A 25545-nucleotide genomic window follows, 5' to 3' on the forward strand; every position below is an offset into this window, starting at 1 on the left:
AGTCACCTAAAGCGGCCTTTTTAAGTACGCATAAATTGCTTGAATTCCTTTACACCTTTTTAGAAAAAGGGTAAACCGCCTAAAAATATATATTTTTTTAGAATTTAATTAATAATTTCTATTGTAATCGCGAAAAATTTTGGTTTCAGATTTCAACGGAAATATCCATTTTGACTAGTTTCGACGTGGCGTCTGTACGTATCTCGCATAACCCAAACGATTAGCCGTAGAATGTTGAAATTTTGGATTTAGGACTGTTGTAACATCTAGTTGCGCATCTCCCCTTTTGATTGCACTCGACTGAACCGAAAGCGTCCGAATGATTTGGATTTTGGAATTTTTCTTAACTGCAGTAATAAGCTCTTATTAAGAGCTTTTCAACGATAGATCATAAGTAGTACTTATTTTCATCGGTTCCAGAATTATAAACCAACAAAATTCTTATTCGTGAAATATTTAGATCTTCCAAAGGGAAGGAAGACACATCGGTTCGAATTGGACTTCATCTCTTTTTTTTAACTTTTTTTTATTTAAAAATATTGATTTATTAATAATTATTAACGTGTGATTGTAAAAGGATTTTTACGATAAATAATAGTTTAATAATAACAACAAAATAAATTTAAAAATATATTTAATTTAATAAACACACAAGGAATTAATGTGATGTCCACATCATATTTTTTATTTGATAGAATACACGTTTTACTTACTAATTTAGTGATTTTAAAAACAAATTCCGCCGTTCAACTACTGAAAATTAAATTAATTACCTTATTTTAGATACCACGTTCGACGAACTAACGTCAAAATCTCATCAGACCTTCGTTTCTACTATAAAATTTGAATTCCAATTTTTTTCATCTTTCAAGAGCTGTAAAACACAATTTTAATGACACAGAAAGCATATTCATTCATTTTTTTTTTTTTGTATAATAAATTAGTAAAAAAGTAAAAATCAACTTCAATAATACCATTTTTTTTTTTTAATGATTATTAATTCACCACAGACGCTTTTGAAGGTTGTACAAAGGAATATGGAACGGAATTTTGTAAGGATACAATTCATATAATCCATTTCTAAATTTATCTTAAACTTAACAGTAAAGATAAAAATCGTGAAGCTATCGAAGGTTAGATACAGATATTTTAAGAGTTTTATAAGTTCTGGTATCTTAAAAACAACCCTACCAAAAATAAGATTTAAAACAATCTACAGCCCTTACGTTTATGTATCTACCCGTCGAAAAAATAAATATATTTTACGATAAATTTAGACTAACAAATACGAAATTCTCCAATAATTAGACTAACTGATAATATTAAAATAGTTCTACGCAAGAAAAAATTAGTCGTTGAAAAGACCTCTCATTTTTAAATCGACTCACCGATGAGAAAGAGAGAGAGTGAGTGAGTGAGAGAGAGAGAGAGTGAGAGAGAGAGAATAACTCAAGCTCAGTTCAAAACTATATTTCTTCACATTTTACGAGTAGAAGTAGATTAAATCTAGACTTCTCTCAAATTAAATTTTTTACGGTGACATAATACCTAAATTTTCTACGAAATATATATATATAAAACAAAAAAAATCACCTCTGTTCGTTGCCATAAAAAATAGATTGGTCGAATAAAGTACTATAATTGATGGTATTACGAAAAGGAAAAACATATTTTGTAACTACCGCGATTAAAAAAAAAAAAAAAATGAACACCATTAAAACAGGCAAACAGGCAATTTTTGTAGTTACATAGCGTTTCTTTTGTTAAATAAAAACAACGGTAATTTATTATGCTCAGGTAGTTAGGTAAAACTGTATGCAATGTATTAATACAATAAATAGGTTAAATACTTATCTATAAATACTTATAAAGGTTATATATAAAGGTTAATACTTATAAAGGTTAATCTAGGTTAAATACTTATAAATAGGTTAAATACTTATATTTTGTTTGGATTTTTAAAAACTTGATATTTAAGTAAATGAATCATAAGAAAGTAATGGATAGATATTACACTACATTACATATATATATATATATATATATATATATATATATATATATATATATATATATATATATATATATAAAAACATAATTCTTTTTTAACTAGAAGAAAACGAAAAGTTTTGGAAATCTGCATTTTACAAACAACGAAAAATCAGAAGAATTACTTAAAAAAATGTAAAAGAGGATTTATTCCAATGTAATATTTAATCTTAGTTTGAAAAAAATCAATTAAATGTATCTGAAATAATATCAAAAAATTTATGAAAGAAAAAACAGTGATCCGATTAATAAGGCTACTGGAATCTTTTAATAAAAAAACAGGTCAACAAATAAAAAAATAATTTGGAACTAAGATAAAAAAAGTAGGTGAATTAGAATGTATTTTTTATGCCGAATCTTTTAATGAAACCAGTTTTTCTTCATCACCCCAGATTTTTAGTTATGACCCTTTAAAATATTGAGAAACTTCTTAAATAATAATAGAATACAAAAAGTATTAATAACAACTGAAATTCTTATCTTTATTTTGTAAAAATTTACGTTTATCTTAATTTCTTTTTTTTTATTTTCCTTTTGCGTTCGGTGAAGTCTTCTTTTTTGATCGTCCAGCAGTAGTCACTCATCACAGATTTATTCCACCTGCCTCGATACGTTGTTCCAACTGCATTATATCTCGGTGGAACCTTTCTCCGCCATTGATGTCACCCGAGTTTAAAGGGAAAAAGTCCAAATGAGAATGTAAAAAATGAATTTTCAATGATATTCTGCGGCCTAAATTTTTTAGTTCACTAACAATTCATTTATAAACCGATCGTAGTTTTCAGCTTTTTTGTTTCCAAGAAAACCGGTAACGACATTTTTGAATGACTTCCGTGCAGCTACTTTTTTAGGATTCAGTTTGCCGTCAAATATATTTTCACGAATTAATTTTCTTACTTGTGACCCGATGAATATTCTTTATTTTAATTTGGTTTCGCTTAATCGTGAGAAAACCTCAGCTAAATAAAGCCGTCTCCATCTTTATCTAATGTTTTTACAAAATTTTTCATCAGGCCCGGTTTTACGTGTAGAGGTGGTAAAATAAACCACCTTGTTTCTACAAGGGGAATATTGACAACATTTTCCTTTCTTGGGGTAAACAGATTTCTTTTTGGCCGGTCTTTAACCGCTTATTGTTTATCTGTAACCCGACTATCCCGCAAACACAACAAACACATATATTTTGTAAAGCTACTCTGGAGATCGAGAAGAAGGCGTATCGCTTTCAGGTCAGCGATGATTTGTCATGAGTGTTCATCGTACTTGATAGATTTAAAAATGTTTGACATATTTCATACGTTTCTTTCATTCCTATAGGATGTGCTACCGGTATAGAAGAAAGTTTATTCGAGTAATGCAATACTGCCTTTAAGCTTTTTTTTATGAGTCTATAAATAAACGCCGATTATGAATAACATATTCAATGTCCAGTTCAGATATTAGCCCGTTTCCGTTTCGATTTCTATGTACTGAAATTTTAATATCCTTGTTTAATAAATTTCATTCTTTAAGACGTGAAACTAGCAGTTCTGCATGTTTTTTCGACAAACAGAAGTCCCGAATTAGGTCGCTCAGTTCTGCTTGTGTGATGAGGTGAGGTTCAGTATTTGATTCTTCTGGACCGGTATTTAATATCTATTGAAGTTGCGGATTCATCGGTTGATTCCCCTTCTGGGGAATCAGAAATTTCTTTCCAAAAAGGTCGTTGTCGGTAAATCGACACCATGAAGTACTAGTGATCTCATAGCCGAACGAACATTTGGGTTTGTGACACTGCTTTTATTGTTTGAATTGAAACCGGTAACATTCGTGGAGCAAAAATAGCAATCATCATAATGGTCAGTAGGCTCTCGTCAAATCACAGGTACGCCAAAAGAGCAATTGCTCTTCTCTTCCCTTTTAACCACTGGGTAGTTTAACGTAGCACTTGATGCGTGCTACACGTGGAGACCAAGATTTATCTTGGTATCCAAAGGGACAGTCAAATAATGTTTGTAAGCGGTTTTCAGCAGATTCGATACCGGTTTTCGTTGACTTTTCGTGGTGAATTCTATGCAAACGTAACAAAAAATATTTGGAGAAGTTTTACCAGTCCGATTTTTATTCACTGTAAAATTCAAACTGTTGTAATGAATAAAAAAAAAACTGAAATATTACAGAAATACTAACTTAATTATAAAAATTACTAAGTTTTAATTTATAAGTAATTAATTACTTAAAATACTTCATAAAATTATTTTACCATGCAGTGCAGTAAAACTCAGCACGAAACACACACACACACACACACACACACACACACACACACACACACACACACACATACACACACACACACACGCAAAAGAACAAAAGTTGTTCTGTCATAAAAATTTTTCACTAAATTTATGGAATCACTTATGAAAATTTTTATATGTGAATGATAAAACCACTACCACAGCTAAAGTACACAGTAAGTCAAACCAAGAGCTGAATTCACTGAAGAAAATTTCATCACGTTGAATTACCGATTACTTGACTCACTGACATGTCTGTTACGTACCAAATACAGGTCAACACAACATGCATTGCAATATACGTAAATCAGACTTGCAAAAGCAAACATACCACGTACTAACTTATTTATATTGTTTGTTCCACGAATAATAAATAAATATATTTAAGGGGTTGTAACTTAAGAAGGTTATGCGTTGGTTGTTTCGGAATACATATTCAGATTCAGCATTTGCAATACTATATAGAACACCTACTCCCTTTTCAATTTCACACTTTATGTTCACCGGTGAAATCGATAAATCGGGTGATTGAAAAAAGACTTTTCGACTTTAAAAGCGTAAAAAATTTTATTTAGCTAACTTAAAAATTCGGTTGATGTCTCATTTCATAGCAAATACATAAGATTTTGACTCTAATTCATTAGTACCGAATTCGGCCACCGGCGCTGTCATGTGTTGTTAAAAATGAATACATGTGCCCGCTTGTGTATATATTGGTTTCACGATTTCAGTCAGCGACTGCAGTTCAACGTAATTTTCGTAGAGAGTACGGTAGGGAGCCTCCTAGTAGACAACTTACTCCTTCGTTCAGAAGGTTGTTCTGTTAAACGTACAAAATAACCGGCACGTCCACGCGTCCCGGAAGCTGCTGTGGAACAACTCAGAGAAATGCAAAGCTTTCGTAGTCCAAAAAAATCAACTCGACGTGGGTCATGTGGGATTGGCATTCTACAAACCACTGTTTGGCGCGTATTACGTAAACGATTGTACTTGATGTGAAACTAACTCTGGTTTAACTCATTACAAAATTGCACGGCTGCAGTTTTGTATGGAAATAACGGATAGAATTGCAGTCAACGATACATTTTTAGACGATGTAATTTTTAGTGATGAATCAACGTTTCACATCAGCGGAAAGGTGAACATCCATAACTGTCGAATATGGAGTAGCGAAAACTTTCATGAAACTCTGCAGGACATTAGAGGTAAGTAATTTTTTGTACCCTAAGCAAACAAAATCCTGGGCTTCCCAACAAATTCCCTGAGCTTCAAAATTTTCTAATTCCTGTTAGACGATGATGACAAATTTGAGAAAATTACTATCAGCAAGGCTGGGCACCACCTTATTTTCACTTAAAAGTTCGAGATTTTCTTGATATTAGATTCCCAGATCGGTGGATCGGTCGTGAAGGTCGAATAATAGGGCCACCTGGCTCCCAGATTTGACCCCGCTAGATTTTTTCTTGTGGAGTTTCATTAAAGATCGGGTTTATGTACCGCCTCTGGCTGCTGATTTTGTTCAGCTAAGACTTGGAATTAACGCTGCAGCTGCAGAGATAACGCCCGACTTGCTAGCTACAGTCTGGAATGAAATCGACTTCAGACTGGACGTATGTCGCATTAAAAATAGAAGCCACAACGAAAAAAAGTGAATGTTAGATGATAAACTTTATTTGTTCTTCAATGAAATGCGACCTCAACCAAATCTGTTAAGTTATCTAAATAAATTATACGCTTTTAAAGTTGTGAAGTCCGTTTTGAATCATCTGGTATACCAAATAGAGAGCAGTTATTGCTTTTATCTTCGCCCTTGGGGTCGTCAATTGATTGCGTAAGTATAATCGAGAGGAGGGTTTTACAAAATCTTATTTCATCTAATGTGCGGTAGAGGAAGATCTAAGTAGTAACTCTCTGGTAGAAAGAAATTTTTTGATGGCTGTACTTTTGTAGGTAAAGATTTAATCGATATAAAATAAACTTTTAATCGATTTTACAGAGGAAAATTCAGTAAGATATATCTAAACGTCAAAGAAACCTGAAATTCGTTTAAAAATACTTGTTTCAATATTTTTATCTACAAAGAATGAATAATATATCCAATTTTACCAGGGAACTTTGTGTTAAAAAAATGAAAACCAAATGTTACCTAAAAAAATAAATAAACAATTTACAGAAATACAATACAAATCATTTTTTACAAAGAAAAAATTAAATTTTCTTTTGGAAAACAATATCAATCCAGTAATTATAAAATATAATAATTCTCAATATGAAATTTTTTTTGTGCATATTTCATATCAAAAATATTTAATTTGTTAATAACTTTTCATGATTCTCGACTAATTAAAAAAAATTATATAAATGTAGGGTGTTTCATTTTAATCGCCCCAGGCGAATTTCTCGTAAACTACGCACAATACAAAAAAATTACCTAACAAAAGTTACTCAGATTGGAGAAGGGACACCTTACAGTGACCTTGGATTTGACCTTGACCGTTATTTCAAGGTTAACACGATTTTTTCAAATGAGGTGACGTATTTTTGACCCCACCACGAAAAAAATCAGAAAATTTTATATTGAAATGTGTGGTCACAATATGACCTTGGATCTTATCTCAGGGTGTGACATTTTAATCGCCTCAGGTGATTTTCTCGAAAACTACGCACAATACAAAAACATTATTTACACAAAAGTTACTCGGATTAGAAAGCGGACACTTCATTGTGACCTTGGATTTGACAATGACCGTTATTTCAAGGTTAACACGATTTTTTCAAATGGAATGACCTATTTTTTGACCCACCAATGAAAAAAGCAGAACATTTTGTATCGAAATGTGCGGTCACAATATAACTTTACATCTTTTTTCAGGGTGTTACATTTTAATTACCAGGTGACGCGGCCTCCGTGGCGCGAGTGGTAGCGTCTCGGCCTTTCACCCGGAGGTCCTGGGTTCGAATCCCGGTCAGGCATGGCATTTTTCACACGCGCTACAAAACATTCATTTCATCCTCTGCGGAAAAACTTAACTGCGAACCCGGAGGTTAAAAAAATGTGATTTTCTCGTAAACTAAACACAAAAAAATAACCTAAACAAAAGTTACTCAGATTGTAGAGGAACACCTCATGGTGATCTTTGATTTGACCATGATCTTATTTCAACGTTAAACACGATTTTTTTCAAACGGAATGACCTTTTCTCAGGCCCACCAATGAAAAGAACAGAAACTTTTACATTGAAATACGTGTCATACGTATAACCTTGAAGGTCATACTGCTAGAATTATGCTGCAAGAAGTTAATAAATCGTAATCGGTCAAAAAATATTAGTATGAGTTTTTTCGACGTTTCATCACTCAGGGAAATCAAAAAACAAAAATGGGGGTTACGTACGTGTGTTGGCGTGTTTGGAGCTTTTAACTGGATAAACCGATTTTGATGAAATTTGGCAGACTAGGATATATGGAGCAATTTGTTAGTAAAAGTTTGGAGCCAATATCTAAAGACGGTGGATAGGTAGTTTCTTCGGGATCAATTTTCTCAAACGTTTGCTAACATAACACCACTTTATAATTACGCCCCGTATATTCGTACATGCTTATCTTACCGTTAAAAAAAAAAAAATTGCCCCTAAATTCTCTCCATCACTAAAAATCGAAAAAGCAATATTTATTGCAAATATTTTAACAAAATTTTTTTTAATGTGTTGCTAAGTATAGTAATAGTGCAAACGGCTCCCAAAAAAAATACTATAGGGACAATATTGAGGGTGGGGAGCCGATCAAAAAAATGAAAATATCGATTTTTTGGATTTTTTAAAACTTTTATCACGTTTCATTATTTTTCTGCTACATATAAATAAGAATCCGATGACAGGAAATTAAAACGACTTTGTTATACTTTTTTTTTGTTTTAATCTGAATTAAATTTTTCCAAAGAATTATTTAAATTTCAATAATTTTCTAATGTTTCCTACCGTATTATTTACTTCTAGCAATAGCATTACATATTTTTTATAACATTCAACCAAAATAAAAAAATAAAAAAATATGCATAAATATTTACAATGAACAGTCATAAAACAAAATAATTCTAATCTTTTTTTTAAAAATTGTCTTTTGGAGTCTTTTCATTTATTTTATTTCTACTACAATTTTCACAATATTTTATATTTCCGGTAGGATTGTCATAACTCATTCGAGTGTTATTTTCTGCGTTTCCTAGCCTTGTTACTCTAACATTCGTATTCGACTCGTTTCGAAGTACCTCCATTCTTAAAACTACTTTTAACACAATCCTGAGTGCTAAAAGTAGTTTTGAGAACGGTGATACTTCGAGGCGGGTCCTACAAATGTTAAGAGTGACAATGCTAGGAAAGGCAGAAGAAAATAACGCTTGAATGAATTTTCTACTAAATATTACGTAGAAATAAAGAGTGAAAAAATAATTTTTTGGATCTCACGTACGGGAAAGAGGGCTCTAAAAACGATAAAATGTTACGATTATGTAATTTTTGAATGATTATCTCAGTCCCATTTAATCTTTAAAGGACACAGACGTAAACTTGATTAAAAGTACAACAAATTTTCAAACTCCTGATTCAACCGACAAACGTTTTTTTTTTTAAATTCAGACCGTATAAGCCGAAAAATATAGATTAAGATCCATAAAAATCTTTGTAAACCAGGTATTTTTTACGTATTTACAACACCCGGAAGAAACTAGAATCGGTTTTATTTTTTTAACAAAAAATTGCCTGACTATAAACATTTAATATTAAACGATAACTGAAGGATTAATAAAAAAATAATATTGCGATAAAACAACACTACGCAAACATTCCTTCCAGAAAAACGAGTCGCATATAACAAAGTATTGTTATAACGGTGAAAGTTACATAACACATTTTTTAGATGCTTATAATTTTATAGCATTATGAACATTAAAGAGCTTTTTTTATTTAATTTGTGAAGTTAAAATTCATATTATACGTACGAATAACAACCAAATTTTAATAAGTTTATAATATTTAAAAATAATAAGAAAAAAGGGTCAAGGAAATAACCCGCTAAACTAAAATCCGATTTTACGTTAATAATTTGATTTTACACGCGTAAGAACACGTGCGGACGCGACGCAACATACACGTACCAAAAAAAATATTTTTTGTACGTAATTTTACAAACGTTCAAGCTTTTCTGTGCAGTATTATACAAGTAATTCACACGCGTTTCTTAACGCATTTTTCATCGACCGAACAGCCGTATTTCATTCATCGATAACAATTTAGTACAGCAGCTTGTAAAACGTGCCGAGTTATTGTAAAAATATCGTTCGAACAAATGCAGGGATAAACGAAACGACGAATAAGCAAACGCAAAAAAAAATCGTTAAATCATCGGTAATCTAATTTAACAACAGAAAAAAACCCTATTTTTGTCGAACTTACACTAAAATATAACTTTGATTTATTTTTGCCTTCCGTTTGATAACATCGTATGACTAAATCCTATGAAAAACTGAGGATATTGTTTTTTTAAATATCAAGATGAAAAAAAATTACCCGTATACACTTCAGTAAGTCTGCTTTATAAGAATTATTATACATTTTTTGAAAAGGACAAATCGTATTTCAAGAAACGTTAAAATGCTGAAAAAAATCCTATTAAACTGAGAAATATATTTCCATTTTAAATGATTTTTATTTTTGTTTACGACTTAGATCGACCAAAGCGAACTGAATAGTAGTCAGATGGAGTATCGGTAACAGCCTCAAAAAAAAATAGTGTATTCATAAACAGCCTGAAATTGAAATTCTAAACGAATAGCACTTAAACTAGAGAAAACAGTTTAAAAAACCGGGTCGGTAGTTTTAGAGGTTTTACAGAAAACATAAATAAACGGTGTGTTTATATAACAATATATCGATAAGATAACCGTAAACCGAACAGTAAGTATGCATAGCCTATACATAAAAAATACCTGTGTATAGAGTGTGTATCGCATATAAATTACAAACATTGCTTAATTCCAAACATATTTTTATTTAACTAGACGATAATTCAGTATCGGTTATATAAAACGATCTATAGCAAACGCATAAAATAAAACGTCACGAGCACTTTCGGCTGTACATCATTATGAACCGCACCAGTGATACATATGCTTTTTAAAGTAAATTGTTTTATATTTGCTTCGCTTAACGTCTAACGAAATGAAATTAATACGTACATTAATAAAAAAGAAAAACGAAGAAACGGGAGATCAAAATTCGATCGAAAAAAGCGTTATTAATAAATACATTTTATATCAAAGAACATCCACAACAAAACTAATGAAGACTTTTTAACATTTTATTACGTATTTTAAAGATAAAAGGAGCCGTTTACATTCATTTTCCTAATGTTTACGTTGCAATCTATTCGACTAGCGAACAATAAATAACCTCCTCCTTGCACGGCCCAATAAGATGGGGATGATATGTATGACATGTAAATGAGGTGTAATCTTGAACAGACTCATCCCGATTTCTTTCCGTACGGCGTACGGTTAATCGAACCCTAACAACCAAAGTCCACCGGTATCTGCTGTCTAGTATTCAAATTCGTATAAACATTTACTAAGATTTCAACTTCAGAACCTTCGACTTCGAAAATCAACCGTCAAACAACCGACATTTGCGACCGTAGTTAATTAACCACTGGACCGGCCGGTGGGCTACTAATAATAGCAATCGTAATTTATTTGTCGGGTAATGGATTTACACGTTTTTTATAATAACGAAAATGGGCTATTTAAAATTTGATAAAATAAATAAAGTTATCGATTTTATTTTAATACCTGGGTTAAGAAATAAAATTACTAGTAAGGCATAATCGAATACAATGAATAATTAAAATTTTATAATACGGATTAATTTTCTCGTGTAATTTTTCAAGGTAAATAAAACGTTCGATAAATACAAACTCGCTAAATATTTAAATACCTAATGCGCTTGCAAAACACGCGTATCATTTAATTATTAATATTATGAAAAATGAACAGAATGAATGAATAGACAGAATACCTGTAGAATTACTGCGCAGTGCAGGTGAGGAAGCGATTGATAGATTATACAAACTGTTGTGTAATATTTATGAAAAAGGGGAATTTCCATTAGACTTCAAAAAAAGTGTTATAGTCATGATACCAAAGAAAGCAGGGGCAAATAAATGTGAAGAATACAGAACAATTAGTTTAACTAGTCACGCATCAAAAATCTTGACTAGAATTCTATACAGAAGAATTGAGAGGAGAGTGGACGAAGTGTTAGGATAAGACCGATTTGGTTTCAGGAAAAGTATAGGGACAAGGGAAGCAATTTTAGGCCTCAGATTGATAGTAGAAGGAAGATTAAAGAAAAACAAACCGACATACTTGGCGTTTATAGACCTAGAAAAGGCATTCGATAACGTAGACTGGAATAAAATGTTCAGCATTTTAAAAAAATTAGGGTTCAAATACAGAGATAGAAGAACAATTGCAAACATGTACAGGAACCAAACGGCAACAGTAACAATTGAAGAACATAAGAAAGAAGCCGTAATAAGAAAGGGAGTCCGACAAGGATGTTACATGTCTCCGTTACTTTTTAATCTTTACATGGAACTAGCGGTTAATGATGTTAAAGAACAATTTAGATTCGGAGTAACAGTACAAGGTGAAAAGATAAAGATGCTACGATTTGCCGTTGATATAGTAATTCTAGCCGAGAGTAAAAAGGATTTAGAAGAAACAATGAACGGCATAGATGAAGTCCTACGCAAGAACTATCGCGTGAAAATAAACAAGAACAAAACAAAAGTAATGAAATGTAGTAGAAATAACAAAGATGGACCGCTGAATGTGAAAATAGGAGGAGAAAAGATTATGGAGGTAGAAGAATTTTGTTATTTGGGAAGTAGAATTAGTAAAGATGGACGAAGCAGAAGCGATATAAAATGCCGAATAACACAAGCGAAACGAGCCTTCAGTAAGAAATCTAATTTGTTTACATCAAAAATTAATTTAAATATCAGGAAAAGATTTTTGAAAGTGTATGTTTGGAGCGTCGCTTTATATGGAAGTGAAACTTGGACGATCGGAGTATCTGAGAAGAAAAGATTAGAAGCTTTTGAAATGCGGTGCTATAGGAGAATGTTAAAAATCAGACGGGTTGATAAAGTGATAAATGAAGAGATATTGCGGCAAATAGATGAAGAAAGAAGCGTTTGGAAAAATATAGTTAAAAGAAAAGACAGACTTATAGGCCACATACTAAGGCATCCTGGAATAGTCGCTTTAATATTGGAAGGACAGGTAGAAGGAAAAAATTGTGTAGGCAGGCCACGTTTGTAATATGTAAAACAAATTGTTAGGGATGTAGGATGTAGGGGGTATACCGAAATGAAACGACTAGCACTAGATAAGGAATCTTGGAGAGTTGCATCAAACCAGTCAAATGACTGAAAACAAAAAAAAAAAATGAAAAATAAAAAAAATTCATTACGTATACACGCACAAAAACAATGAACCGGTAAAAGTTAGTGAACCAGAAAAGAAATTTATACATCTGTTGAAATGATATATGTGCAAAAGATTACCTTGTAATAGTTTATACAAATTATACATCCCGTAACAGAAAACTTATTAAAATTAATAAAAGTTATATTTAATTAAATAATACATAACGTCGTAGAAAAATGTTAAAACATTCTACGACTCAAGAATGACGTAAACAAAAGGGACAAAGACATTTCAAGTATAATTCACGAGGTTACAAAATTTTCCTTGACAAAACAGAAATATACTAAAAACTAAGTTCATTATAAACCGAGATGAATAAACCTATATACTCTGTAGTTATACCGGAATTTTACTTTTTACCATTTATCTTTGCGAAATAATATAAATTAGATATCTTTAAAAAAAGAAAAAAAATACGGTAATCGAAAATTCTTTTAACGGTAAAACAATCGAATACAATTTTATAAATATAATTACATATATTTCCCTTCCCAAAAAAATTTCAAAAAATCTTTCATAACGGAATTTAATTTTTAAGGATAAATAATCTAAAAGGTAAAAGCGATCAAAAACTGCAGTACAGATAAACTAAATAAATTATACAATTTTGAAAAACAAATAATCAAAAAAGGGATGGCCGTAATATGCGTTAAAGAAATTTTAGCAGAGAAACATTATAAACACGGAAATAAATATAAAAATAAGAAAAATTCGTAAAATAAATTAGCTATAATGAAGAGAGATGTAAACGACATAGACGATAAAAAATAATAATAAAGATCTTTAAACGATTATTACAAGAGGATAATGAAAATTAAACGGGTCGATAAATTACAAAACGAGAGGTCTTAAGATGAAAGAAATTTACGTTGAATCAAAGATACAGAAAGTAGTTCTGAAGGGCCGCGTATTAACATATCTAAGTTTAGTTGATCTGTGGATAGAAAAATTCGTAAACGGTAAAACATATACAGGAAGTTAAAGCCGGGAATATAGAAAACAGTTAACCGAGGATGTAGGATGTATTAAATACCTTGAGGTTAAAAAAATAACAAAATGAATGGTGGGGGAAATCGCATATAATTAAAGTTTAATAATTAATGTAAGGTTATAAAAGATTCCCGTCCAGACTTACAAAAAGTAATAGAAAAATATAATGCGGTTTAGATAACGATCCGAACGATAACATTTTATGTAAATTCCATTAAAACAGTTATAAATTTTACCCGGTAAGGTGGAAGACACGTTCGGATTACATTTTAAATCTTTTTGTTAAACCGGTTTCTGTTAGAAATCAGGATAAAATGAACCGCAGGGATTATATATCGTCACGGAAAATACCGCAGAAATTTAATCGGAGGACAGAGTGAAAAGTACCGAAGTAAAATGGAAAATCAGAAATTAAAATGCGGTTTAATTCAGAATAGTTAAGCCGAGCGGCCGGGATATACGACGAGGGAAGGATTAATAACGATGCCGGAGGGAATAGTGAAAGGTACAAGAAAAAAGCACGGTGTAGAATAAAATTTTATAGATGATCTAGAAGAAAACGGGAGGTGTTTTAAGCTCCTAGCTTAAAAAGTAAAGCTGAAAAATTTATTTAAATTTTTTTTTTTGGAAAAAAAGGAGAACGGTGACGGGACGTAGTGCATGATAACTGTACGATTATAATAATTGTGTCTTATCGAACTTAAAACCTAATAATGTTTACAGATGCTCGCAAAAGATTATTTTATGTAAATATGGCTTATAAAAATAAAACCGTAAATAATTTAAAAATAAAAATTGAAGAAAAACACAGAAAACCGGATCGGTCTTATACGAACGAACTTATGTTAACCGGTACAATCCTAATCTTTAATAACTTCGCAGACTTTATATCGTAGAAAATAATGCGTTCGTTCGTATAAGTCTGCGAAGTTATTAAAGATTAGGAGTTGTAGCGGTTAACATTAAAATCAAGGTAGCTTATGGAAGTTGAAAAATACGTATGTCTATATTTAATCGAATGGAGAAAGGAAATTTTTTGTCGCTAAAATGAGTTTATAACTCACCGGTCGAGATTACAATAAAACTAGTTCCTTGATCGATAATTGCGTTTAATTATAGTAAATCATCGTAAATTAAAAAGCGTATTAACTCTACATGCCGAGTACTAATAATAATAATAAGCACTGATAATATAAAGGGGATGTAATTATAGTTATATTCCGATAAATAATTTTGACATTACTCTGTCCTGTTTCCTAACGCGTTAATCACAGCGAACTGATCGTGGAAAGACAGACGAATGTACTTCATTTATATTCGAGTAATTCCAGCTACTTGCGAGAAACAAACAATTTTTTTAATTTAAAATTTAAAGGTATTACTTTTGAAAATTATATAATTATTATTCGGTAAATTTGGTAACTTTTTTTATTTTTAATTTCTTTTTTTCTGTGTAGTCTCCGGAATCATCGTGAGGCATTACTTCAGAGAACGAATGAAGAAAATATGTATGAATGAATATGAAGTGTGGTCTTGTTCAGTTTCGGTCGATCGTTCCTAACCCATCGGGTCGGTCTAGTGGTGAACGCGTCTTCCCAAATCAGCTGATTTGGAAACCGAGAGTTCCAGCGTTCAAATCCTAGTAGAGCCAATTATTTTTACACGGATTTGAATACTAGATCGTGGATACCGGTGTTCTTTGGCGGTTGGGTTTCAATTAACCGCACATCTCAGGAATAGTCGAACTGAGTATGTACAAGACTACACACTTCATTTACACTCATACATATCATCCTCTGAAGTATTATCTTTACGGTAGTTACCGGAGGCTAAACAGTTAAAAGAAAGAAAGGGTCGATCGTTCCTGAGACGTAGGTTAATTGAACTCAACCACCAAAAAGACTATTTTTATTTTTAACTAAAATTCAATATGGATTGTAAAAACAGGTAACTGTATACCGAAATTTAACAGTTTATTAATTAAAACAACAGTTAAAAATTAAAGTTTGTATCCCGTAATGGAAAAATTATTAATCGTAATATTATTAAAAAAAGAAAAATCGATAGGAATGAAATTATTATAAACGTTATATTTAGTAAAATAAATAACATAACGTATTGTAGAAAAACATTCTAAAATGTATGAATTCAAGAACGATGTAAACAATACGGGATAAAGACGTTTCAAGTATACTTCACGAGACGGATACAAAATTTTCTGTAAGAAAACAGTAAAAGAGGGAACGCTAAATTCATAGCAACCAGAGATGCAACCGGTTTACATTATTTTTATTTTGGTTTATCAATATATTATTATATTATTTAATTTTATAAGAAAAATACCGATAACAAAACGCAACTTATCTCTTGTTACACAAACAACTGAGCGGTCGCATAAGTTCAAATTCTTTTTTAATCGATTCGAATGTTAGACCTATTTGAAATAAAATTCGGTTAACGCTCGATAACGATTACCGATAATAATAAATGAATTTTTTTAACGTATAAAAAGAACGGCAAGACCGACCGCATTCGAACCCAGAACCTTATGTATAAAAGAACAAGATACTATATATTTACTTATAATCTTTTATTTATTGTTAAATATTATTAAGACGCATCCGTACTTAATTTTGTACCGCGTTGCCAACCGTATAATTACAGCTATCTATATCTATATTCTATCATTGTTTTTGGGTTTTCAACGAACGAACAATTCGATATTGAATTCAATATGAATGTATTTGTGCGAACGCTTTTTATCTCGGATTTTTATTACGGATTCGGATTACGCGTCGTTAAAGGATTACAAAAATACGACGGATGATCGCGATCGGCCGTCAGGTTCGTCTCAAACGGTCGCCATAATTAACATTTTTTAATAATCATTACACGATAACGGTGCAAGCTATTAAATCGTTTCAAACGAACCGATGTTTACTAGAACGCATAAAATATATAAATATCAATTTTGTAAATCAAATATAATACCCGAAACGGCAAGAAAAACTACTTTTTTAATCGTTGAAAAAATGCCATAAAACTGCCAAAACACGAGAAATTTTTTTTTATTAATTTTTTTTCCAGTCATTTGACTGGTTTGATGCAGCTCTCCAAGATTCCCTATCTAGTGCTAGTCGTTTCATTTCAGTATACCCTCTACATCCTACATCCCTAACAATTTGTTTTACATACTCCAAACGTGGCCTGCCTACACAATTTTTCCCTTCTACCTGTCCTTCCAATATTAAAGCGACTATTCCAGGATGCCTTAGTATCTGGCCTATAAGTCTGTCTCTTCTTTTAACTATATTTTTTATTAATTTAGCGTAAATATAAGTAGGAGATAATCACTCTGTTAGAAATGGATTAAAAATCTACAGAATTGTAATAATAATAATAATAATAATAATAAGAATGTTCGTTCGTAAAGTCTTACTAGGCTTTTCATTGATAACCGGTTATATTTTTTGTGTTTTGAATTTCGGTATTCGGTAATCTCGAATTGATATGTCGACCGTCTAATATTTAAGTAACAAAATAAATAACCGTAACAAACACCTGACTTGCTGAATTGAAGCTGTGCATACAACGAATTGTTTTACAAGAGAAAGGGGATATTATATACACGAGTATACAGGCTGAGACCCGTAGAGAGCAGTTAAGGTATAGCAGTCGGAGTCGCTTTATCTAGGAATATTAATGTTCAATATACGGCCGGTCGATGTAACGAACAAAATGTGGTGTCGCTCGGAGTTCTTAACACCAAAATTTTCCTTGGAATGCTGAATGCAACCGCATATATGGCTCGGCAAAGAAAAGGCATTCTTCATTTAACTTAGTAGACGAGCCGGTTGTTATTTTTAATAACCAACTGTTGCGGGTAATGGCATTTAAAAAAAAAAAAAAAATTAAAGTAAGGGGATATAATTGTAATCAACAAGTATACAGGAAACCATGGTAAAACCTTGATTAGATCAGTATTTTATACAAAACAAAAAAAAATGTTTGAAATAATACTACAGCAAATATGTGGGGATATTAAATAAATAAAATACATATAAAAAATAACAATTTAGAAGGCATTAATGTATGTTTGGCACATATTTATCTATATTATAAGATGATGCAACAAATTAAGTATTTTAGGAACAAATTAAAAAAAATTAAGTATTATTTAATAGCCAATAAAAATAATAAAATTACTTTTCCTCCAAAAAAAGAAAATTATTATATATGTATATAGTAATAATTTTCTATTATATATATATATATATATATATACATATGCATGTAATTAATCTTAAGAAATGAGAATATATGATGAATTTGTTTATTTAATTATATAGCTGTAACAAGTTATGTCCATTAGTAATGATTTTTTTTTATTAATTACAATGAATTAAAATATATGGTCAAATTCTTGGTGAAAAATTTTTCTGTTTAAAAATAAAAACACCAAATTGTCAAAATAAATTTTATTTATTTAAAAAAATTATAAGTAAAAAATAAAATTTAATATTTTAAATAAATTTAGTAATATCAAATGATTATTAATGAATTGAAGAATACTGAAGCTGATAACAAAATAATTAATTACCGAGATAACAATTTAAAATATAATAATAATAATTATTTATCGGCAATCAATTTTTTAAACCGGTTGTGGTAAATTTGCTATATTGGATGATACAGTGACTTTAGAAAACGCTGATGTCACATCTTCATAATTATACCTCATTTTTTGTATAAATCTCTTATTCTAATAAGATGTAAGCATACTGTAATGCAGTAATAAATAAATACATCCCTTCCTTGAAGAACCCCTTCCAAAAGAAAACCTCCCTTATAAAAAAAAGCTGTAATAATATTTTTTTTGATTTTAATAAGAAAATATTTATGACTTTTGTGGTTTTGAGATTTCTGAGTCGATTAAAAATAATTCTTACATTAAATTTTACTTTTTTTTCAAAGTTTTATATAAAATAAGCAACTTGGCGGTCACAAAAGTTGTAATTTTTGTTTAACTCAAATAATAGACCTACATAATTTGAAATAAATGCTATCGCTACACCTGATAATGATTACCAACAGATGACTTTTTTAATATATAAAGTCTAAATCGCATTTGAACTTAGAACTTGCTGTAAAAGACTGAGGTACCGTATATTTATTTATAGTCTTTTATGTACGATTAAACATTATGTTACATCCATATTTATTTTTCTATTAAGTTATTTATGATCTTACTTATGCAAGCAACGATACTGGTTAACAAAATGACCTGTACCATCTGGTGGTGACAGCAATACCGTGAATAATGTACATGTGGATGCATGTTTATGCATTATAAGAGTAATATTTATATTATACCAAAAAAAAAAATAAAACTTTATATATCAGGAGGTCAATTTAATTGTACACCTATAACTAAAATATGTAATACAGATTATTAAATGGTTTATATTATGAAAAACATAATATAATTACGGCGAATGAACATGTAAAAATGTTAATTTTGGTTTTTAAAGACCAGTTCTGACTGTGAAAAGAAAAATGACTGTATTTCACATTTAAATGGTCTATGATGTAACAAATGTTACATCATAATTCCTGTGTTAATATAATTGAATTACAAGAAGGGCATGAGGAAACTTACACATAAACCTCCCATATCCAGAGAACAAGAATTATATAAAACTTAACACGAATGATTATATTGTAAGCTAATTTCTCATAAATTATTCGATATTAAACATTTTACATTGCTAGAATCAAATGTGTAACAGAATTTAAGCAAAAATTACAATCGATAGACTAAAGCTTAACGAGGAGATTATAATAATTAACAAATTAAATTTTAATTTGACATAAAACTCTAAAACATTATCGATCAGTAAAATTGTTAGAAGTAAATTTATATCCAGAAAAACTTGATTCTGTAAAATAATAATTAAATCTGAATTAAAAATAGTCTCTATGTACATTTACACTTTATTAAGGAACAATTTATGAAAAAAAAAAATTGGCTTTAAAAACAAGAATTTTACATCAGTATATTCAACAGTAACAAACAATATTTTTTTATGAAAAAATAATGTAATCTAATCTAATCCTCTGTTTATTAATTGTGTTAAAATTAAATATTTACAGAACTAGCACAGGCCTAAATTTAAAGTACAAAATTTAATTTATAAATAACGATTAACGGCATGATATGCTGTAAGAAAACCAATGAAATAAAAATTTTCATAAAGTCCATAATAAACTTCCCCCAAACAAGCCTAAAATTAACAAAAGTTCAATAACAAGTGACAAATTCAATATAAGTACAAAAATATATAAATCATTAAGCTGATGACTAAAACATGGCAAAATTACCTTCATTCAGTATGAGTAAAAATCTTTTTAATTTTTTTGGTTTTAATTAATAAACAATTTTCAACACATCACACAAAATACAAAAATCAATAGTTTTTTAATCCTGCAAAACTTCCAAGTTTTTTTAGCATTCACAAGTGAAGAATACAAAGAATTAAACTGAATATTTTCCAGTCATCACTGAGGTGTATTTGTGACCTAGATCCCTGATATTAAAGGAAATGAAGCATACAAGAGAAAAAATAAAAAGAAAACTACTGGCAACAAGAAAATTTTAATTTGGAATTTTTAATTATTGAATAAAATTATAATGATGCACTTTAACTCGGCAGGGTACCGTACCTGATTTCCCGAATACAGGTTGAAGCAGTTAACAGTTTTGAATACTGTGCGATTGAGTTACCGATGATTATTTTTTTTTATTTTTGCGTATTTTTTAATATTTATACGCGTAGTAAATTATATCACTAAATTCTAAATTACCAAATAATCTCGGGTGATATTATCTTACTATTAATAATTTTTTGCGTACTTAAAATTATTAATTTTTTATCAAAAAATTTAACATTTTCTCAAAATAGTTTTGATACCCCTGAACGAAACGTGATAAGAATTCAAAATTACTAGTTACTAATAGTGGCTAAAAACTTTTTGGTTTATAGGTCGATTAAAATCTAACTCACCCAGCAACTATATGTAAATAATACTACAAATTACTAATAACTATTTTTATTTACCGTAACTAAAAATCACGTTATTTTACCTGAAGATCTTTATTTGAATTATCCTTGTGTGTTGCAGCTCGAATAACTCCCGCCTTCCAACCCCACTCACTTATTTTTGATAATTTCAGCTTAGAATTTCCACTCACAGACAAAAATCTTTTACCCACTACTTCATCTCTAAATTTATGAGCCATTATACACACTTTATAACCATATTCAATTCACAAAACACCACAAATGTCAAAATTTTCATCACTACACAGGTTGACACTACTCACCACTACAACTCGCGCTTTGATACTTATGAAAACATTGTGCAGCCAGTGCACCGAGACCTACATTCAGGTCCGCGCAACAAGATGATAAAAGTAGTACGCGATCACGTGACAAAAACAATTCTTACGTCACGAGCTCTTTCAAGATGGCCGCAGTATGAAAATTCTGTTGGGGCTTGTTGTGTTCAACATTTTGGTGTATATGCGTGTTGTGCGGTGATCTTCGGCGAGTCCGTATGATGATATCGAGTATAATATCTCGTTTAGCGATGTAAGTATTATTGTAAAACATTTATCTCTTTCAATATATTACAGGAACGTAAATCGTTAAATAATATTAGTCTAATTGATCATTAGTCTAACCTTTAAATTTTTTTCTTTTGTTCGATTTCCCATTTGAATTATATGCATTTCATAAGCATCATATTGTATCGAGTAACAAAGCAAATTATAATTAAATTTTTCTTTATAATTCACACTTTCATACGATTGAAAATAGGCACAACGTTCATTGCCTTTTTTTTGTCAGGTATGGTTGGCTAGTTAGGTTAAATTTTGTAACGGAAAAGTAGCTTTTTGTATCATTCAAATTTATCTCTGACTGTTTCATTCGTTATTTCATTATCATATTTCATTCCTAACGTTTAATGATACTTGTAAATAGATGAATTATGTAATAAGACCTCCAGATGCTAATTGTTTATCAAAGTTGGTTTTCATTGTTGAAATTAGTAAAATTGTTTTTGCTTGTTTACGTTCATACTTTATATTGATTTTTATTTTGCAAAATATTGTGTAATTTAAACACATATTAGTAATAACATCTGTCAGCTATTAAATGAATTTGTTAATAATAAAATGTTAATTTTTATGTATCTATTCATTTATGTATTATGTTATCTACGATTATGGTTTAAATTATTTATAAGATCTAGGATCGTAATTTTATAGCAGATGTTTCATTACAATTTGCCCTATTTTACATCATAATGTTTAATTTTGTGAAAGCGTGTAGGTTATTGGCTTCAGCTAGGCTCCCACTCATTATTACTTTATCTGTTATTAAATCCCTCAAAAATGATTTAAAATATAACAAATTATAATTTAGTATATCTGTGTGTACTTAAAGGAAAATAGCATATCTTTATTATATGTGATAAAGAGTTAAGTTATATAGTACAAAGGAATTCATGTTCCTTTGTCTTCTTTTTTCAGTTATGTACATGATTGAAAATGTTACAATAACAACTAATATTTTAGAAGCATAATTAAGTATATTTTCATTTGTACCTACTCTTGTGTTTGTTTGTTTTCATATTATATTATTTAATTTTGAATTTTCCTATTCAATTAGTAATACTTTAGTTATGCATTTCTTTCTGGTCATCATTTTTGAAGATTAATTTCTACGTATATTAATTTTGTTTTATCTTAACTTCCAGTTCTTCAATAATGCAAGTCAAGTAAATTATTTTTCATGCTACATAGGTTAACTGTCAAGTAAAAATGGAAATTAAAAAGACATTTTTACAATTCTTGTGTTGAGATTCAAATCTAAACATATGTATATATTTTTTTATAAACTACTTTTGAGTAATATTGTAATGTATTTTGTAAAATTACTGTGTTCCTTTAAAAATTTCCAAAAATAAACCATTGATTATTTGAAAGAATGCAGTATAATAATTAAGTTACAAATATCTTAAAATCTGATCTGTTGTCAGAATTTTAGTCTAATAATCAGATCTTTGTAGCATGATATTTATTTATTTGTTATTATTTTTTATTGACAACATAATTAGTGTTTTTCTTTTATTTTAGTGTTAATTTTTGCATTATTAGAAACTTTTGCATTTATTGCTTTTGACCATCTGGATCTTCTTTGAAAAGAAAGCCTCAATTCTTACAGCCATTGTACTTATGTTCTTACTGGTTTTTTATTTATTAGTTTTTTTTTGTGAATCTGAATAAAAAAGTATTTTACCATATTTACTGATAACTGTATAGCATTTCAAGATTTGCTTAAGTTACTGGGAATGGATTGTAAGGTACATATACCCTATTTCAGTTAAGTGTTCTGTTTGATTGATTTAGAAACAGTTTTTGGTTAAGTGTTCTCTCAAGGTTTTGACAATAGTCTTATTTATTAGCTAATTATCTTAAATGTCTGTTGAAAAAAAAACTTATGTTAATACAAATCTTATTTTTAGTTTTCTTTGCTATAAACGAATGATTAGTTTATTATATTTAGTATGTATACCTATGCTTATTTTCCAAAATCTCAATTTTTTCTAAATTAGAGTAAAATATGTCATTAGTACAATAGTAATGACAGCTGTGTGAAATTTAATTTTATAGTAATAATTTGATTTGCATTAATATTTTTATTTGGAAATAATTTTATTAGAAGTTATGGAATACCCTAGAGACAGTTAGTTCAATTACAGTTGGGCCTGTCAGTTGTTCTCTATTTGCTTTTAACTAAACCCATCTCAATGCAACCTAAATTGGAGTTTAACACAGTTTTAACACCTTATTAGGATTTTAATTTATATTCTTGTTAAACAGTGATCTTACATAATACTGATGATGCTTATTATGAACTAGTCTTTCCTACTTAATGGATTAGGTTGTTAGTGATTATTAAATATTCTTTTATTAAAATTAATATATTTGTTGCTAGCTGTGTGAACATTTAATTTTATGTATTCAGATGCATTAGTGCCAAGTTTAAGAGTTATTTTCTTTATTATTTGGTTTTGATCCTTGAGTTCTTTTGTAACATTGTGCTTAATGGATTGTGCATTCCTTTCTTTATGCTTATTAATTATTTACAAAGGTGACCTGTAGAAATATTGTTAGTTTACCAGCTTCTGAGATGCTTGAAGTACAGGGCACACATAACAAAAAAATCATGTTACTGAAATAGATAATGCTCCTGTTTTAGTAAGAAGAATCATTAATCAAAATTTTGTATGCATCTGAATGTTAAAAAGTTTAAACTTTATTTGAAATATACTAAAATTATTTTTGAAATTTAACTTCCTTTTAATCATTTTTAACACATATGCTACTATTGTAGTAGGATACAAGTTTTGAATCATGATATGGTAGATTCAGTACCAAGTTGCTGGGGAAATTAATTCACCACTAATTTTTAATATCATGAAAAATTCCGTCTTCTTGCTATCCTAGGTAAGCCTTAAACCTATATAAACTTATGCAGAAATCATAATCACCTTTTCAGTGATCTTGCTACACTTACCTTTCCTCTTGGTTTATAATTAATCACTTGCTTAACCTATCTATCATTATCCAATCTAGATATATGCTGAAACCAATTCTCTTGTAATGCACAATTCGTTCATTAAGAGAGAATCCTCTTCTTATATAGTTCTTAAAACGGTTTACCGATCTAAGAAATCACATCTCTGCTGTCTGTACTTTTGGCTTAGTGCTCATGCAATCAATCCATACCTCAATTTCATACATTATCAGAGGGAAAACCATTATTTTATATAACTTCAACATTGTATCTACTCTAACTTTTTCACAAAGGATCTTCTTATTGTCCTACACGAATTTTGAAAACTCTGAATTTTATTTTCTGCATCCTTATCTGATGTAAAGCTGATACTACCTTCCAAATATTTAGTGTGAAATCTGTTGAATCAGTTTGTTTTCCAAAATTATTTTTCATCTTATCGGATCCCTGCTCCAGAAGGTCGTATAACTGTTGTTTTATTCACTGATTATAAAATTATATTGACTACATATGTTATTTAATTCACATAAAGATCTCTGTAAGGCATCATCTGAGGGCTGTTTATAAACTGATCATTTACAAGTAGTAACGTATTTAAAATGATTTTTCTTGGACTGAGCACTATACCATAATAAACATTACTTTTGCATTGTCTCACAACGTCATCAATGTAAAAATTAAAAAGTGTATACGATAGACCCCACATCCTTGTCTTACACCTAGGTAAGTATCTATCACTTTACTACTGCAAGTATCATTACAATTTTTTTTTTTTTAAATTTATGGACCTCTTTAATCGCTTATTAGATACAGTGGATATCCCATGTTTATCATAATTTCATACAGTTTTACCCTTAAATACAATCGAAAGTAATTTTTGCATTTTGTTTTGTTGCTTTCTTAAAAAGATTTATAGCTTCTGTAACTTTCCAAGACTGGTAATGTGCAGGACTTCCAGCACTTAATGTAAGTAGGCAACAATCTAAAATGAAGTATCGCTCCACCGCGCTTCAACAACAACAACATTTATACTGTATAC

The 25545-nt window shown here is 29.9% G+C and overlaps 2 protein-coding genes across 3 annotated transcripts in view; one reads left to right on the plus strand and one right to left on the minus strand.

Moving 5' to 3' along the window:
- The window catches only part of Kdm3 (Lysine demethylase 3), a 1124787-nt gene extending 1103529 nt beyond the window's left edge, over positions 1 to 21258 (minus strand). For both annotated transcript variants that reach the window (XM_075365596.1, XM_075365594.1), the window contains exon 1: positions 21005 to 21258. In XM_075365596.1, the coding sequence (XP_075221711.1) occupies positions 21005 to 21160 (156 nt within the window). In that variant the 5' untranslated portion in view covers positions 21161 to 21258. The remainder of the gene's footprint in view (positions 1 to 21004) is intronic.
- A 121-nt stretch (positions 21259 to 21379) lies between these two features.
- LOC142324695 (uncharacterized) overlaps positions 21380 to 25545 on the plus strand; it is a 130685-nt gene continuing 126519 nt past the window's right edge. The window contains exon 1 of the mRNA XM_075365597.1: positions 21380 to 21512. Within this exon, the coding sequence (XP_075221712.1) occupies positions 21478 to 21512 (35 nt within the window). The 5' untranslated portion in view covers positions 21380 to 21477. The remainder of the gene's footprint in view (positions 21513 to 25545) is intronic.

This window comes from Lycorma delicatula, chromosome 5 (genome assembly GCF_047948215.1).
Source record: "Lycorma delicatula isolate Av1 chromosome 5, ASM4794821v1, whole genome shotgun sequence".
NCBI classification, from domain to species: domain Eukaryota; kingdom Metazoa; phylum Arthropoda; class Insecta; order Hemiptera; family Fulgoridae; genus Lycorma; species Lycorma delicatula.